General features: G+C 67.5%; 2 protein-coding genes across 2 annotated transcripts; both read left to right on the top strand.

Moving 5' to 3' along the window:
• The first annotated feature begins 334 nt into the window (after positions 1 to 334).
• Positions 335 to 8,429, top strand: ADAM15 (ADAM metallopeptidase domain 15). Its single transcript, XM_054396934.1, has 26 exons — positions 335 to 343; positions 426 to 807; positions 1,552 to 1,655; positions 2,299 to 2,375; positions 2,630 to 2,708; positions 2,793 to 2,869; positions 2,979 to 3,156; positions 3,230 to 3,292; positions 3,376 to 3,444; positions 3,564 to 3,733; positions 3,816 to 3,900; positions 3,974 to 4,122; positions 4,201 to 4,378; positions 4,552 to 4,644; positions 4,758 to 4,953; positions 5,026 to 5,134; positions 5,211 to 5,361; positions 5,428 to 5,505; positions 5,584 to 5,695; positions 5,817 to 5,955; positions 6,376 to 6,429; positions 6,696 to 6,801; positions 7,253 to 7,321; positions 7,608 to 7,679; positions 7,823 to 7,944; positions 8,387 to 8,429. The coding sequence occupies exons 1-26, from the start codon at positions 335 to 337 to the stop codon at positions 8,427 to 8,429; spliced, it is 2,964 nt and encodes a 987-aa protein (XP_054252909.1).
• A 2,257-nt stretch (positions 8,430 to 10,686) lies between these two features.
• LOC128978897 (ephrin-A4-like) lies at positions 10,687 to 14,315 on the top strand. Its single transcript, XM_054396933.1, has 6 exons — positions 10,687 to 10,759; positions 12,454 to 12,614; positions 12,887 to 13,196; positions 13,862 to 13,930; positions 14,089 to 14,148; positions 14,227 to 14,315. Exons 1-6 carry the CDS (start codon positions 10,687 to 10,689, stop codon positions 14,313 to 14,315), a joined length of 762 nt encoding a protein of 253 aa, XP_054252908.1.
• The last annotated feature ends 615 nt before the right edge of the window (positions 14,316 to 14,930 follow it).

The following is a 14,930-nucleotide window of genomic DNA, read 5'->3' as shown; positions in this document are numbered from 1 at the left end:
GAGGGTGATGAGGGTTGGGAGCTGGAGGGTCTTCTCTGTAGGGGATGGTGAACAGAAGGGTCTCTGAATCATGGGTTGGGGCAAGCAGAGGTAATGGAACTGGGGAGGGGTCTCCACTGAATGGGATAGTGAGATGAGTAGCTGCAGGGCAGAGGGGGATGCAGATGGGGGTCTAGTGGTGCAAGGGAGGAGTGTCTGGTGTCTGACGAAATGAGGGTGAGGGTCTCCACTGGAGGGGATAATGCAAACAGGGGTCACCAGAGCATGGGATGGGGAAGCTGGAGGTCCCCAGCACTCTCCGTGCTGAAGGCGGAGGGGGTCTCTGGAGCGTGGGATGGGCAAGGTGAGGATCTCCACTCTACTAAGTGCTGACCGCCGGGGACTCCGGAGCACGGGACGGAGAAGCCGGGGGTCCTGCTCCACAGCCGCGGGGAAGGGAGGGGATCTCCGGGACAGGGAACCGGGCAGGGGCAGCCGGTTCCCGGCGCACACGGAACAGCCCCCGAGGCGCGGCCGTCCCGGTTCCCCAGCTCCCCGGCGCCGGGCGGGGCGGGGCGGCGAAGCCGGGCGGGGACCGGGCAGGAAGTTCCTCCTCCCGGGCCGGGCCGGACCGGGCGGCGGCGGCGGCAGTGGCGGCGGGGCCATGCGCGGCGGGAGCGCCGGGGGGTCAGCTCGGGAGCCGCCTGCCCGGGGCCGCTGGGCCCCGCTCGGGCTGCGGGAGGGCGATGGGGCCGCGGGCGCGGCGGCTGCTCCTCGCTGTGGGGCTGCTGCTCGCCGCCGGTACCGGAGTCAGCTGGAGCGGAGCAGGTGAGCGGGGACGGTGGGAGCGTCCCGGGAGAGTCGTCGATCCCCCAGCCCGGGGAGGGTCCGCTCGTCGCCGCTGTCCGGGACATGGCAAAGGCACCCTCGGAGACCGGGGAGGGGTGGGGGGAGCCGAGCCGCTCGTCTGTGAATACGCACCAGGGACAGGACCGGGAGTCGCAGCCCCGCGGGGATGCTCGGTGTGTCCCGGGGAGCGCGGCTGGGTCCAGGCGGACGAAGGGTGGACTGCGGGGGCGTGGGGGGCTCTGAGTCAGACGGGCCGGGCCTCCCAGCCCTGCCCCGGTCCCCGCACTGGGCAGCTGACGCAAGGCCTGACAGAGGACCCCGGGGAGCCCATCCCGAGGCGGGACCGAGCGCTCCCCGTGTCCGCCACCCGCAGCGGGGGTCACCTGCGGGCATGCCTCCCCCCGGCTCAGCCCTGTGTGCTGCGGCCGGGAAATGCCAAGGGGATTCGTCCGCGAACTACCGGGGTGAGGGGGGGAATTCTTGGTCCTGCACCGCCCCCCCCCCCCCCCCGCCCCCCGCCCAGAACCCCAGCCCCTGGTCCTGGGGTGCTGCACTGTGACAGGGACCGGCATGTGGCAGGTGACTGTAGGGGGCTAGGATGTGATGGCAGACCAGGGCCACTGGGATGTGCCGGGGTGACCGTGAGGGGCTGGGGTGTGCTGGGGTGACCGTGGGGGTCTGGGATGTGACAAAGCTGTGACAGCAGCTCCGTGCCCCGTGCAGGTGACAGCTCACCACAGCACCACGCAGTATTGGGACACTCCTGGCAGGTGACCCCACAGGTCCTGCAGGGTGACCACACGCTCAGCCTGGCACAGGTGACCCAGGTGAGTTCCTGCCCGTGCCCCCGGCGTGCCACTGCCACGCAGGGGCTTGTGACAGTGGGCTGGGGGCTGCCTGCCCTCCCCCCACCCTCCCTTGCCCCCTTCCTGGCCCCAATCTCCGGAGGGGGCGAACAGTCAGAGCTTCTGGGGGGCATGAGGAAGGGGCCCCAGCAAACCCCCCCAGCTTCCCCACATCTCCTGATGCCAGGAGCTCGCTTGCTGTGCCAGGGGCACCCACCCTGCTCTCGGCTGGCGGAAGGGCCCGGCTGCTTCGCGGCTGCTCGGCGGCTGTTGGGAGTCTCTCCGACGTTTCCGCCGGGCTGCACCGGGCAGGAAGCGCAAGGGGCAGCTCGGGGGTGGGGGAGCCAGGCTCTGTCCAACCCCCTCCCCTCCCCTTTCCCGGCACAATGAGCTGGAGGGAGGGACGCTTCCTGCGGGGTGTGAGGGTGGAGTATGGGGTGGGCAGGGGGATCCCTTCCGCCCCCTCCCTCCGGGCACGCGCCAGGGCCAGGCGGGTCCCTTGACACCCTACTGGGGGGTCATGGCCTCGCAGAGGGTGAGTGGAGATGGGAGGGGACCGGCACCTTGGCACAGGGTTGGGTACCCTGGGGCAAGGGGGTCTTCCTGTAACTGCTGCCTGTGGCAGGGGGGATTCCCCAGCCAGCTGCGGGTGCTGCTGGAGCTGGAGGGGACGCAGTTGGTGCTGGAGCTGGAGCAAAATTGGTGAGTCGATGGCTGGCTGGGGTGGGAGTGGGGTGGGAGTGGGGTGGGGGGGTCCCAGGACTCCTGTGTCCATGAATGGTGCATGCAAGGTCCCCACCTTGGGCTCTGTCTCCACCCTCCATGGTGCTCAAGGGGTGGGGGTTTGGGGTAGGGGTTTGGGGGACCCTCTCTGTCCGTGGTGCACAGGGAGAGGGGGTCCCTTGTTCCCCTTCTCTACCCATGGCTGCCGTGGGCGTGACAAATACCTCTGGCAGGGAGCTGGTGCCGGGCTCCGGGGCACTGCTCTACTACCTGCCCAATGGCACGAGGGTGACGCAGGAGGCCAGCAAGCAGGTAGGTGCCAGGCCTGTGGTGTTCTCAGTCCCTGAGCTGGCCCTGGTAAGGGGCTGCCTCCTGAATCCCCCTCCTCTGCCTTAGGAGCACTGCTGCTACCGGGGGACAGTGCAGGGCTTCCCGAGCTCCTGGGCCAGCCTCTGTGCCTGCGCTGGACTCAGGTGAGCCTCTGGCTTTGGCACTCCCTGGCACTCAGGTGAGCCTCTGGCTTTGGCACTCCCTGCCACTGGCTCCCACCGTGTTGCTGATGCCTCCTCTCCCTTTTCCCAGTGGCCAAATTTGGCTGTCAGAGACCAGGAGCTATGGGCTGGAGCCGGATGCCAGCGGCCCCCCAGGGCAGCACATCGCCTACCGGCCACGGGAGGTCTGGTTGGCACCACGGGCCTGCGGGCAGGGCCCCCCAGACCGTCCCCAGGCAGAAGAGACAGAGCCACCTTGGCCACAGAGGGTAGGTCACCCACAGGGCTTGTCCAATGGGGGAGGCTCCCCTTGCCCACTCCCTGACCCCCTTTCTTCCACAGGGCAAGCGGGCACTGGCAGAGCAGAGGTTTGTGGAGCTGGTGATGGTGGTGGACCACGCTGCGGTGAGTGCTGGGCAGCTGTGTCAGCTGCAGGGGCTGCCCAGCTCCCCTGCCAGCCCCCTTGACACTGCTCCTGTGCCCCCAAGGCCCAGAATTACCCTGACCTGCATCGTGTCCGCACTCGAACCCTGGAAATTGCCAACCAGGTGGATGCGGTGAGTCGCTGCCAGGATCTGCTGGGCACCATCCGTGCCAGCCCCATGCTCAGCTTGGCTGTGTCTTCACTGCCATGGTCCCAGGAGTCTCTAATGCCACCTCCCTGTTCCCCCCCAAGTTCTTCCAGCCGCTGGGAGTGCGGGTGGCCTTGCTGGCAGTGGAAGTGTGGAGCGAGGCAGACCTGATCCCGGTGGATGGCAGTGCCAGGGCTACGCTGGAGCGGTTCCTGCGCTGGCGCCGGGAGGAGCTGCTGCCCAGGCTGCCCCATGACAATGCCCAGCTTCTGACGTGAGTGGGGGACAGGATGGGGGACAGGGGATGAGGTGTGCAGGCAGCCCCCCACCCTGACCCTGGCACTCTGTCTTGCCAGGGGTGCCCGCTTCGATGATGTCCTGGTGGGGATGTCCACCCAAGCCTCCATGTGCTCCTCCGACCGCTCCGGGGCAGTCAGCGTGGTCAGTGCCTTCTGTGGTGCCCCCTGTGCCCCCGCCTGCCTGGCTGCCTGCCCTGACCCTCCCTGTCCCACAGGACCACTCGGTCAGCGTCCTGGTCGTCGCCTCCACCGTGGCACATCAGCTGGGGCACAACCTGGGCATGCGCCATGACGGTGCCAGGCGCTCCTGCGACTGCAGCGACCTCCGGGAGGACCGTGGCTGCATCATGGCATCGCCCACGGGGTGAGGGCAGAGGCAGGGCTCTGGGGGGTGGGAGCTGAGCCCCCTCCTCACCTCACTGACCCCTTGCTGGCTCCTCAGGCTGACTCCTGGCTTGAGCTTCAGCAACTGCAGTCAGCAGGACCTGGAGCTCAGCCTGCGCCAGGGCCTGGGCTGGTGCCTCTCCAACGTGCCCGCACCCCGCAGCCTGGCAGGGACCCCCCGCTGCGGGAACCACTTCCTGGAGCCAGGGGAGGGCTGCGACTGTGGCCTTAGCATGGTAGGGGGGGGATGGCTCTGGGTGGGCTGGGAGTCCACGCTGCAGCCACACCCTCACCCTGCTTCTTCTGAGTCTGGGGCTGCCCATGCCAGGGCTCTGCCCAGGGATGCCAGTCCCAGACCCGCCATGGGGCTGCTGGTGCCACCTGCTCACCACTGCCTCTCTGCTGTCAGGAGTGCACCGATCCCTGCTGCAACAGCAGCAGCTGCCAGCTGGTGCCCGGCGCTCAGTGCACCACGGGGGACGCCTGCTGCCAGGACTGCCAGGTGTGTGGGGACGGGCAGCTGGCAGTGCTGGCACCCCAGCCACTACCCCAAGGGGTAGGTTTCTTCTCAGGGGGTGGGGGCTCTCCACTCATCTGACTCTGCCCCCACCGCAGCTGCGCCGCGCTGGGCACCGTTGCCGGGACCCCCTGGGCGAGTGTGACTTGCCCGAGTTCTGCGATGGGCTCTCACCCCTGTGCCCACCGGACAGCTTCCTGCAGGACGGGCAGCCCTGTGCCAGCGGGCAGGCCGTCTGCTACGGCGGCGCCTGTGCCACCTATGAGGGGCAGTGCCAGCAGCTGCTGGGGCCAGGTATGGCAGGGCCAGGGCTGGGGCTGGGGGCTGGGGGAGTGGGTGCTGAGCTTTGCTGCTCCCCTGCTGCAGGTGCTGGCCCTGTCTCCAGCTCCTGCATGGCATCACTGAACGGGCATGGGGATGAGCGTGGGCACTGCGGGCAGCTCCCCAATGGCTCCTACGTTGCCTGCACCCAGCAGTGAGTGCTGTCACTTCCCCCTTGCCACCCTCCCTGTGCCATCTGCCCCCTGCTCCTGACCTCTGTGTCTCTGCAGGGATGCTGGCTGTGGGATGCTGCAGTGCCAGCGTGCCAACGCACGTGGTTACACCCCAGAAGGGTCCTGCCAAGGGACCCTCGTGCCCTGGGACAAGGATGTGAGCGATGCAGCTATGGTGTTGCCTGGCACTGCCTGTGGCCCTGGCAAGGTGAGTGGCAGGGCAGCAGGAAGGGGCCAGGGGCTTTGCCCACTGCTGACACCCTGTGCCCTACAGGTGTGCCTCCAGCACCGGTGCCAGGACGTCTCTGCCCTGGGTGACCAGCAGTGCCAGAGCAAATGCCACGGGCACGGGGTGAGTGCAAGACCCAGGGGTGGGTGCTGGTGCTGGGGACCTGCCAGGCAGTGCTGAGGCTCAGTGTCACTCACTCAGGTGTGCAACAACCACGGGCACTGCCACTGTGAGCAGGGCTGGGCACCCCCGAACTGCAAGAGCCCTGGTGTAGGGGGCAGCCAGGACAGCGGCCCTGCCACCCTGGAGCGAGGTGAGGGCAGAGGCAGGAGGCTGCCAGTGCCAGGCAGAGAATGGGGCTTTGTGTGGCTGGCACGGCCAGAGCTGGCATGGGGTGCAGCAGGGGGGGCCCTGACGCCGTCTCCTCTCCACAGCGGGCAGCGCCCTGCCCACTGCCTTGCTGCTGAGTGCCCTGCTGGGGCTGGCCCTGGTGCTGGGGCTGGGCTGTGCCCGCCGTGCTGGGCTGCACAAACGCCTCTGCCAGCTCAGCAAGAGAACCTCCTGCCAGTACAGGTAACCAAGCTGGTGGGGGACGGGTGGCATGTGTCCAGGCAGTGTCCACCCCATGCCTGCCTGCATGTGGGCACGTCGGTGCAGGGTGGGTAAACAGGGCACACACCTGTGCCCTGGCAGTGCCCACAGCTGCCTGCCTGCATGTGGCACACTGGTGCAGGGTGGGTAAGCAGGGCACACACCTGTGCTAGTGCAGAGGTGCCCCATGGAGGCTGCCCAGGTGCTGTGCTGCATGCCCTCATCCCCCAGCAGGTGCCAGTCTGTGTGTGTGTGCCTGTGTGCATCCCCCCTCCAGCGTAGGCAGCAGACCCTGGCATGCATCCTCCTCTGCCACCCCATGCCACCGCGGTCCCTCCCCGCTGCTGGCCGCCCCCTTCCAGCCCCCCCCAAAGGCTGAGCCCCCAACTCTTCTCCCCACAGCGCTGAGCCCCAGGTGCCATTCCTGGGTCCAGAACCCCCAGACGTCCGGAGAGGGTAACGTCACAGCTGGCACCTGGGCACCGTGGGGCTGTCCCTCAGCCATCCTGCTTCGCAAGGCCTCCGGTGCTGCGCTCTTCCCCTGGCAGTGCCACCCGTGGGGTGTAGGGCAGCCCTGGGCTTGCATCTCCTGGTGCCGAGGGGTTCGTTTCTCTTGGGCTTCTGCTGGTGTCGGTGTGATTCGGTTGCTGCCCTGGGGGTTCCTTTGACTGCCTGGAGCAGACTCTGTGTGGGGGGGACCTGATCCTGCCTCTTCTCTGCAGGATCTCCCAACCAGAGCCCAGGTCGGGCAGCCAGAGGCCCCCTGAGCGGCCCCGGCCCCCACAGTGGCGTCAGGCAACAGAGCTGCAGCCCATGCACCGCAGCAAGGTGAGAGCTGGAGGGTGTGTGGGGGGTTGGGGGTGGAGGGGGCTGCTGGCGGTGCTGTCTCCTCGGTAACTGCCTGTGGTTGCCGTGGGGACCACGGTTCGGTCTGGTTGGTGCTGAGGAGGCATCGCTGGGTACCAGCTCCAAGCATCTCTGCCTGCTGGGGCTGTGTGGTTCCACTCCGTTGGCATCACTTTGGGCTGGGAGCAGCCTGGCACAGCCCTGGGCCACGCTGCTTTGGTGCCCTGTGCCACACTCAGCACTGGCCACACATCTCCAGGATGGGTGCCAGGCCAGGGGCTGCAGCAGCCGTCCAGGGTCCTGGAGCAGCTGCCCGCGGTGGGGGGGTGGGGGGGTCTGTGCTTGGCGGTGGGAGGGGGGTCTCTGCATGCTGCATGGCTTGCCCCCGCTGCAGGGCTGCATGGCTGCCTGCCCCCTCTCCCTCTCTCTGCAGCCGGCTGCCCTCAGCTCAGCCCGGCCTGACCCACCCTGCCGGCCCCTCCCGCCGGACCCTGCTCCCAAGGTAATGCCTGGGCCGGGGTGGGGGGTCCTGGGCAACACCTCTCTGGCCCCTGCTGCATGTCTGGCTGCGCACCAGCTCCCGAGGACCTGTGGACTGTGGCCTCTCTGTGGCACATCTCCCACTGCCCAGTGCCCAGCAGAGCTGGCACTGCCAAGGGGAAAGCCCTGACTGCCCCCTCAAAAAGCCTCCTGCCTGGTGGGAGGCTTGACCCTGTGGGCACTGGTCCCCCCCCCTGCTGTCTTGGCTGTCCTGCAGCTGTCTCACTGTCCTTGCTCTCTCTGCCCAGGCTGCCCCCCCGGACAGGCCGCCCCCCCCCACACGCCCGCTGCCCGCAGACCCCATGGTGCCAGGCACTCAGGTAACGGCATCACAGCGGCGGCACCGGCGTGTGGGGCAGGATAGTGTGAGCCTGGGCAAGGGAGATGGTTTGGGCCTCCCCTGAACGCATCAGGGCGGGGGTCGACCCAGAGTGGAGCTCTGACCCTCCCAGTTCCCCTGCAGCCCCCAGGTCTGGCCAAGCCGCCCCCACCTCAGCGGCCGCTGCCATTGCACCCCCTGGGACCTTCGCAGAGCCACAGCGAGACCCCTCCTGGACACTCCTATGTCATGGTGATTCCTTCCAGGTGAGCAGGGAGAGGGCTGCAAGGCTCCAGAGCAGTGTACCAGCATGGAGGGAGGGGGCTGCCAGGTGGACTGGGGTAACATGGCAGCAGCGTTGGGGTGCTGAGGGGAGGCTCTGTGTGCAGAGCCAGGGGCCAGGGTGGGCGTCTGCAGGGCTCCAGAGCAGAGTGCAGGCTGTGTGGGGCCAAAGAGGGATCCCAGCCGGAATAGGGAGCCCGAGCACTACACTCGGGGCTGCAGGGGACCCTGAGCTCGGGGCTGCAGGGGAGCCCGAGCACTACACTCGGGGCTGCAGGGGAGCCCGAGCACGACACTCGGGGCTGCAGGGGACCCTGAGCTCGGGGCTGCAGGGGTGCCCGAGCAGGACACTCGAGGCTGCAGGGGACCCTGAGCACGGGACTGTGATGCGGCTCCGGCCCCACCCGTGCCCTCCTCTCTCCACAGGCCGCCCCCTCCGCCGCCCGCGGAAGCCCCGCGGGAGGTGTGAGCCGCGGGCCCGGCGTCACCGCAGCCGCCGCGCTGGAGCCGCGGGCCAGGCCCTCGCCGCCCGCTTGTACAACGTCAATAAAAGGGCTGTGAGCTGCCTTGGTGCTGCCTCCGCCGGACCAGGGGGACCGGGAGCAGCGTTATGGTGGGGGGGGGGGGGAAAGGTTGGAATGTATTCGGCCATGGAACTACACTTCCCGGCATCCCCTGCGTCGCCCGCCGGAAGTCGCGGCTGATGATAGGAAGTGGTTCTGACCGCCTGCGCCCCCTGGCGGGAGCCGTGCACGTCTCCACCGCTTTGAGGGTAGGGAAGGGAGGGATGGGGCCTCCCGTGGAGCCACGTGGGCATGGGCACGTGCGGGAGCCGCCCGTGGGCATGGGAATGGGCGCGGGAGGGAGGGGCAGGGACGGGGGCAGAGGCAGGGATGGGGGTATGTGTGGGGGGAAAAGGGACAGACATCTGTGTGAGGGCTCATGGGCATGGGCAAGGGCATGCGGGTGTCTGCGAGGGGACGTGGGCACTAGCAGGGACAGTGACACGGACATGCGTGTGCGTGGGAGGGGACGCAGACGTTCGTTTGTGTGCAGGTGACACAGACACGGGCAAGGATAGGGACACGCGTGTGCGAGGTGACCTGGATGGATGCTGTAATGTGTGAGGGGACAGGGACATGGGCACGAGTGGGAGCTCACGTGGGCATGGGTACATGTATGTGCAGGAGCTGCCACAGACGTGTGTCACGCGTGTGCGAGGCGGTTTGCAGGAACATGAGGTGTGTGTGCAGGAGGTGACACGGACACATATGTGCAAGAACAGCCATGTACACGGACATGTGTGCGCAGGAGCCGCCCCACGCGTGTGACACACCTGCAAGAGTCTCCACACATGTGCACACGCGTGTGCATGAGCTGCCACCTGTCCACGGGCCGGCATCGCCCCTCCCGGTCCCGCTGGCCCTAGCTGGTCCCGGCGGGCGGTGGGTCCTGATGCCCACCCAGGGGTGTGGTGGGCACGGGGACCACCCGGTGCTGCTAGTCCCGCGTGTCCCGCCCGTGCCGGGCAGTGCCGGTGCCTGTCGATGTCCACGGTACCCAGGCGGGGCCGAGTTAGGGTGGGGCCACCGGGAAGGTTTCGGATCGGAGCCGGAGGTGCCGGATTGGGGGCGGGGCTGCCGGTCCCGGTACTGATGGATGTTGAATGTGCCGGTCCGGCTGCCGGGAGGGGATGGGGGGGTGTTCCGGGGTGCCAGTCCCGGTCCCGCGTGGGTTCTGGGGTGCTGGTCTCGGTATTGGGGCCGCCCCCCAAGGGTTAATGGCACTCGGGGAAGTTGCCGGGCGGCGGCGCAGCGCGGATTGGCCCGAAGTTGGCGGGGCGGGCCGGGCCGTGCCGAGCCCCGCCGGGCCGGGCCGCCTCCACCGCCGCCGCCGCCCCCCGCCGCCCCCCGCCCCGGCGGAGCCATGCGCCCCGCGCCGCTGCTCGGGCTCCTGCTCTGGGCATCGCTGCTCCGGGCGACGCCGCCGCCGGTGCGCGAAACCCGCCACGGCATCCACTGGAACAGCAGCAACCCCAGGTACCGCAGCCTCCCCCGCCGGCCCCGCCGCCTTTGTGCGCCCCGGGCCCCGCCGAGCCCCGGGCCCGCGCCGCCCGGACGAGCGGAGCGGGGCGGGGCGGCCGGGCGGTGGGTTCCCGGGCGGGGCGGGGCTGGCGGGCACCGAGCCACGGGCAGCCCTGGTGCTACCGGGCCCCCCCCACCCGTGTGATACCGAGCCGGTGAGTACCTCCCGGTGGTTCCGAGCCACCGGGTGCCTCTGGGGGATACCGAGCCGGTGAGTACCCCCAAGTGGTACCGAGCCAGCAGGCATCCCCGGCGGCACCGAGCCCCCGGTGGCGGTGAGCAGGTGAGGATCCCCGGTGGCACCAAGCCACCAAGCACCCCTGGGCGTTCCCGAGCTGGTGAAGTCTGATGGTGCAGAGCACTGAGCAGTGCTGAGCCACTGGGCATCCCTAGTGGCACCAAGCCCCAGAGGGTACCAAGCCACTGGGCATCCCCAGCACCACCAAGCCTCAGGGGATACCAAGCACTGGGCATCTCCAGTGGCACCATGCCCTGGGGGATACCAAGCCACTGGGCATCTCCACTTGCACTGAGCCCCAGAGGGTACCAAGCCAGTGGTGCTGAGCCCTGGGCAGTAACAAGCCACTGGGCATCCTCCAGTGGTACCAATCCACCGGGCATCCTCCAGTGTACCAAGCCACCATGAGCTTTCTGGTCCTGAGTCCTGAGTGGTACTGTGCAGGTGGGCAGCCCCAGCGGCACCACGCTTTAGGAGGTACCAAGCCACTGGGCACTCCCAATGGTGCCAAGTCCCCGATGATACCAACCTGCTCTGAGTGTCGGTGTCCTCAGCATCCTCAGGTGGCATCAAGCCCCGGGCACCCTTGCTGGGTTTGGAGCTGGTGGGCAGCCCTGGAGCACCAAGCCTAGGTCTCTTCGGGTGGCATCAAGCTGGAGAGTGGCACTGCCTGGGTTGCTGGTCCCCAAGGCAGATGCCCCACTGGTAATGACCACTGGGCACAGCTCAGCCCCTGTCTGGCCAGGGCTGCTGCCCACAGGCTCTGCCAATCATCAGTGGTTTGGGGGCTGGCCCCAGTCCCCCTTCCTGGCCTCCTCCATTTTAGGTATTTCCTAACTCTGGGCAGCTCAGGGTCTGGTGGGAGCGGGGCACAGGTTTGGGGGGCACTGTGCTGAGGGTCTGAGATCTCTGCTCTCCCTCAAGGGTCTCATGCCCTGGGCCCACAGCCCAGAACTGGGACAGGTGGGCACACTGTGGCAGGCTGGGGGCACCAGCGCTGCCTTACGTCCCGTGGGAGTGGGGACCTGTGGATGAGAACCATGGGAAGCCACCACCCATGGGTGCCCCGGAAAGGGAGGGCTGCATTCTGCCCTCTGAGGGGTCAAGACAGGGCCCTCGTCCCTGGCAGCTCTTAGCTGTGCCCGGGCTCGCCCTGGCCAGCGTTGCCCAGTGGGATGCGCTGAGTCAGCAGGAGCCTGTGCCTGGTCCTGTTCTCAGAGAGCCCCCAGCCTGGGCGGGGGGCAGTTGGGCCCTGAGCCCCTCCTGGCTTATCGAGCTGCTGGCACCAGGAGGAACACAGCAGCCTCTGTCACAGCTGCCAGGACTCGGCATGTGGTGCGCGGGGCCTGTGCCCACATCAGGGCAGGAGGATGGGGCTGGAACCGGCCAAGGTCTTAACACCAGCCCCTTCCCCAGCAGGCCAGGGTGACCCTGCCAAGCCAGGCGCTAGCTTGGCAGTCCCAGCCCTGCCCAACACTGCCAGCAAGGCCAGGGCGCTGCCAGGCTGGTATGTGCCCAGGTTGTGGCAGGATCCGGCCGGTTGGCAGACGTGGGCACAGGGCGGAGGTCGCTGCCCTGCCAGGGCTGGAGAGGGGGAGCAGGGCTCCTGCTGCACCACCTGGCTTGGGTTGGCAGGACCAAGCATGTGCATACCTGTGTGCATTTCCACGTGTGTGTGTTTGCACGAGTATGCATTTGCACATGTATGTGTTTGCACACGTGTGTGCACATGTGTGTGTATCTGCACGTGTCTGTATTTGCATGTATGTGTGTTTGCACACGTGCACACGCAGTTGTGTGTTTGCACATGTGTGTGTTTGCACGTATGTGTATGCACAGCTGTATGTGTTTGCCCTTGTGTGTGTGTTTGCACATGTATGTCTTTGCACATCAGTGTGTTTGCACACAAGTGTGTCATCACGTGTGTGTGTTTGCACATGTGTGTGTATGTTTGTACACGTGTGTGTGCTTGGACACGAGTTTGTGTGTTTGCATATGTATGTGTGTTTGCCTCTGTGTGTGTTTGCACATGTGTGTGCTTGTACACGGATTTGTGTGTTTGCACATGTGTGTGTTCGCACACGTGTGTGCCCACAGAGGTGCCAGCTCCACCCCGGCCTAGCTGCACTCTCGACACAGCCACGAGCTGACTCCATTCCCTGCCCTTGCAGGTCCCCAGGCTTGGGCCCCCTCCCCCTGCCTCCATGGCCAGCAGAGCTTCCCTGTGCCCCCTGCCCTCACCAGCCGCCCCCCTGCCAGCGTGTGCCGGCGCAGGAGGCAGCGTGCAGGAAGTGCCCCCACAGGGGTGTCGATGCCAATCAGCGCCAGGGCGGTGAGGAGGGCGCCTGGGGTCGAGGGGCTTTGTGCCCCGGCCGGTGTTGCTCGGACCCCCTCCCGGCCACAGCAGCAGAGCTCATTCAGCTCCAGCGGTCTGCAGCTAATCCGCGCTGATGCTTCCTGGTGTGGAGCGGGTGGGAGCCTGGCAGCTGTTTTGGCAACAGCTTGGCTCTGCCCTAGCGCAGGGCAGCAGAGGGGCGGGGGGGGGGAGGGGAGGTGTCCCTCCTGGGGGGCACAGCAGCACTCGTGGTGGTGCCAGCTCTCCAGCTTGCCCTGCCCGGCAGGTTCCTTCGGGACGACTACGCCATCCAGGTGGCCATCAATGACTACCTGGACATCTACTGCCCGCACTACGAGGGCACCGTGCCCGCCAGCCGGGTAGAGACCTTCACCCTCTTCATGGTGGACCAGGAGGGCTACAGAGGCTGCTACGAGACCCCAGGTGCCTTCAAGCGCTGGGAGTGCAACCGGCCCTGGGCACCCTTCGGGCCCATCCGCTTCTCGGAGAAGATCCAACGCTTCACCCCCTTCCCGCTGGGCTTCGAGTTCCAGCCGGGGGAGACCTACTACTACTACTGTGAGTCCCTCCCCGGGGCAGGGTCAGCTGGGGGCGGGTCCCACCGGGAACCATGTTTGGGGCACATGGGAGGGTGCAGCGAGGATCTGGGCACAGCTGGGATGAGGGTGTAGGGAAGGGTCCAGCCCCAGCAGGGCTCTGGATGGAGCTGAGGTTGGGGTGAACTGGGAGGTGTGGATGCAGCCAGCGTGGAGGTGCCTGGGAGGGAGGATTTGGGTGCACACAGGGATTGGGGTACATGAAGGAGTATTGGGGTGCATGAAGGGGTTGGGGTGCGCTGAGAATCTGGGTGCAGCTGGGGTTGGGGTGTTTGGGAGTGTCCAGCTGCATTGGGGCTCTCTCCATGCAACCAGAGTTGGGGTGAGCAGGGTGGTCTGGGTGCATTTGGGGTCGGGACGGTTGAGGTGCGTGGTGGGGGAGGGAAGGAGAGGGTCCGGCTGCACCCGGGGATCCGGATGCAACAAGGATTGGGGTGCACGGGGAATGGTCGGGGGGGTCTGGGTGCCCCGGGGTGCGGACGTGGGCGGTGCCGACCCCACAGCCCGCCGGGAGGGGGAGCCCCAGGCCCGGCGCTGGTCCCGCCCGGCCGTCGCGGGAGGGGGGGATCCCGGCCGTCGGGGGTCCGTGGCGGGGGGAAGCCGCTGATGAGTTCCGCATCTGCTCAGCTGTCCCCAGCCCCGAGAGCGCCGGGCGCTGCCTGAAGCTGCGCGTCTCCGTCTGCTGCAGAGGCACGAGTGAGTCCATCTCGGGGGTGGCTGTGCCCCGAGGGTCTGGGACTCCCCATCCCCTGCTATTGGGGCCACTCGGTTCCCGCTGGGAGCCCTGGGGCCTCGGGGGCGACATCGTGTGCCCCGGAGGAACTGGTCGCTGACACTGTCGGGGTTTGTTTCAGCACCGGAGGCGGCGACAGAGGTTCCCAATTCGCAGCCCCACGGGCGTGGGGGGTCAGAGGGTGAGTATGGGGTGGGCAGGGGGATTGGGAGGAAGCCCAGGACCTGGCTCATCCTGACCTCTGCTCCTGCCCTGGCAGATGCAGTGCCCGCCCGGGGCATCGTGGCCCCACTGCAGCTCCACACCCCGTGCCTGGCACTCATGCTCCTGGCCCTGCTCTGGATCTGACCCTCGGCGTTGCCCACGGCAGGGAGGTAGACTCCTCTGCCCTGCTGCCCACTTCCAGACTCTTTGTCCACTGCCGTCCCCCTGCCAGAAGCCTGTGGGGCAGCCTCGGGCCATGACGCACCCATCAGACCTCTACAAAGCTGAGCTGGGGCCAGGAGCTCTGGGCTGGAAGGTGAGGGGGGGAACTGAGGGGCTCCGGGGTGCGCGGTGCTTCTAGGGGCTGGTCCCCCTTGCCGTGCCGCATCATCCCCTGATGGGGCTCTCTCCCTCTCAGGGACCTCGCTTCCCTCTGGCTTCACCACGCATGGGTCCCGCTGGCTGCCCTGCCCTGGCACTGGGCACCCCACAGCTCAGCAGACGCCTGCGCTGCCCCAGGGCTATCGCCTCATCTAGTGCCTTCCCCCATGGAATCCCCACCCCAGGGGGCCGGGGACCTCCCCCCCACCCCCCGCCCCAGGCCCTGGAGCAGGGCTGCCGGATGGAGGCAGGCGCCTGGCCCCTCCGCTGCCTTGTCCTCCGGCGAGGACACACCGATCTGTCTTCTGGGAAGACGCTCCGACGGTTTGGTTTTAACCCCTGGTAGTGACTGAGCCGAGCAATACAGTGTTTGCAAGA

Source organism: Indicator indicator, chromosome 40 (assembly GCF_027791375.1).
Source record: "Indicator indicator isolate 239-I01 chromosome 40, UM_Iind_1.1, whole genome shotgun sequence".
NCBI lineage: Eukaryota > Metazoa > Chordata > Aves > Piciformes > Indicatoridae > Indicator > Indicator indicator.
The sequence above is the reverse complement of the archived record's forward strand: the minus strand, read 5'-3'. Positions and strand labels throughout refer to the sequence as shown.

Bases quoted from the DNA above. Each gene is read 5' to 3' on its own strand.
- ADAM15 (XM_054396934.1), top strand. The intron at 2,870-2,978 runs GTGAGCCTCTGG...CCCTTTTCCCAG, and splicing joins TGTGCCTGCGCTGGACTCAG to TGGCCAAATTTGGCTGTCAG. The intron at 3,734-3,815 runs GTGAGTGGGGGA...CTGTCTTGCCAG, and splicing joins GACAATGCCCAGCTTCTGAC to GGGTGCCCGCTTCGATGATG.
- LOC128978897 (XM_054396933.1), top strand. From the start codon at position 10,687: ATGAGCTTTCTGGTCCTGAGTCCTGAGTGGTACTGTGCAGGTGGGCAG. The intron at 13,931-14,088 runs GTGAGTCCATCT...GGTTTGTTTCAG, and splicing joins CGTCTGCTGCAGAGGCACGA to CACCGGAGGCGGCGACAGAG. The intron at 14,149-14,226 runs GTGAGTATGGGG...CTGCCCTGGCAG, and splicing joins CGGGCGTGGGGGGTCAGAGG to ATGCAGTGCCCGCCCGGGGC.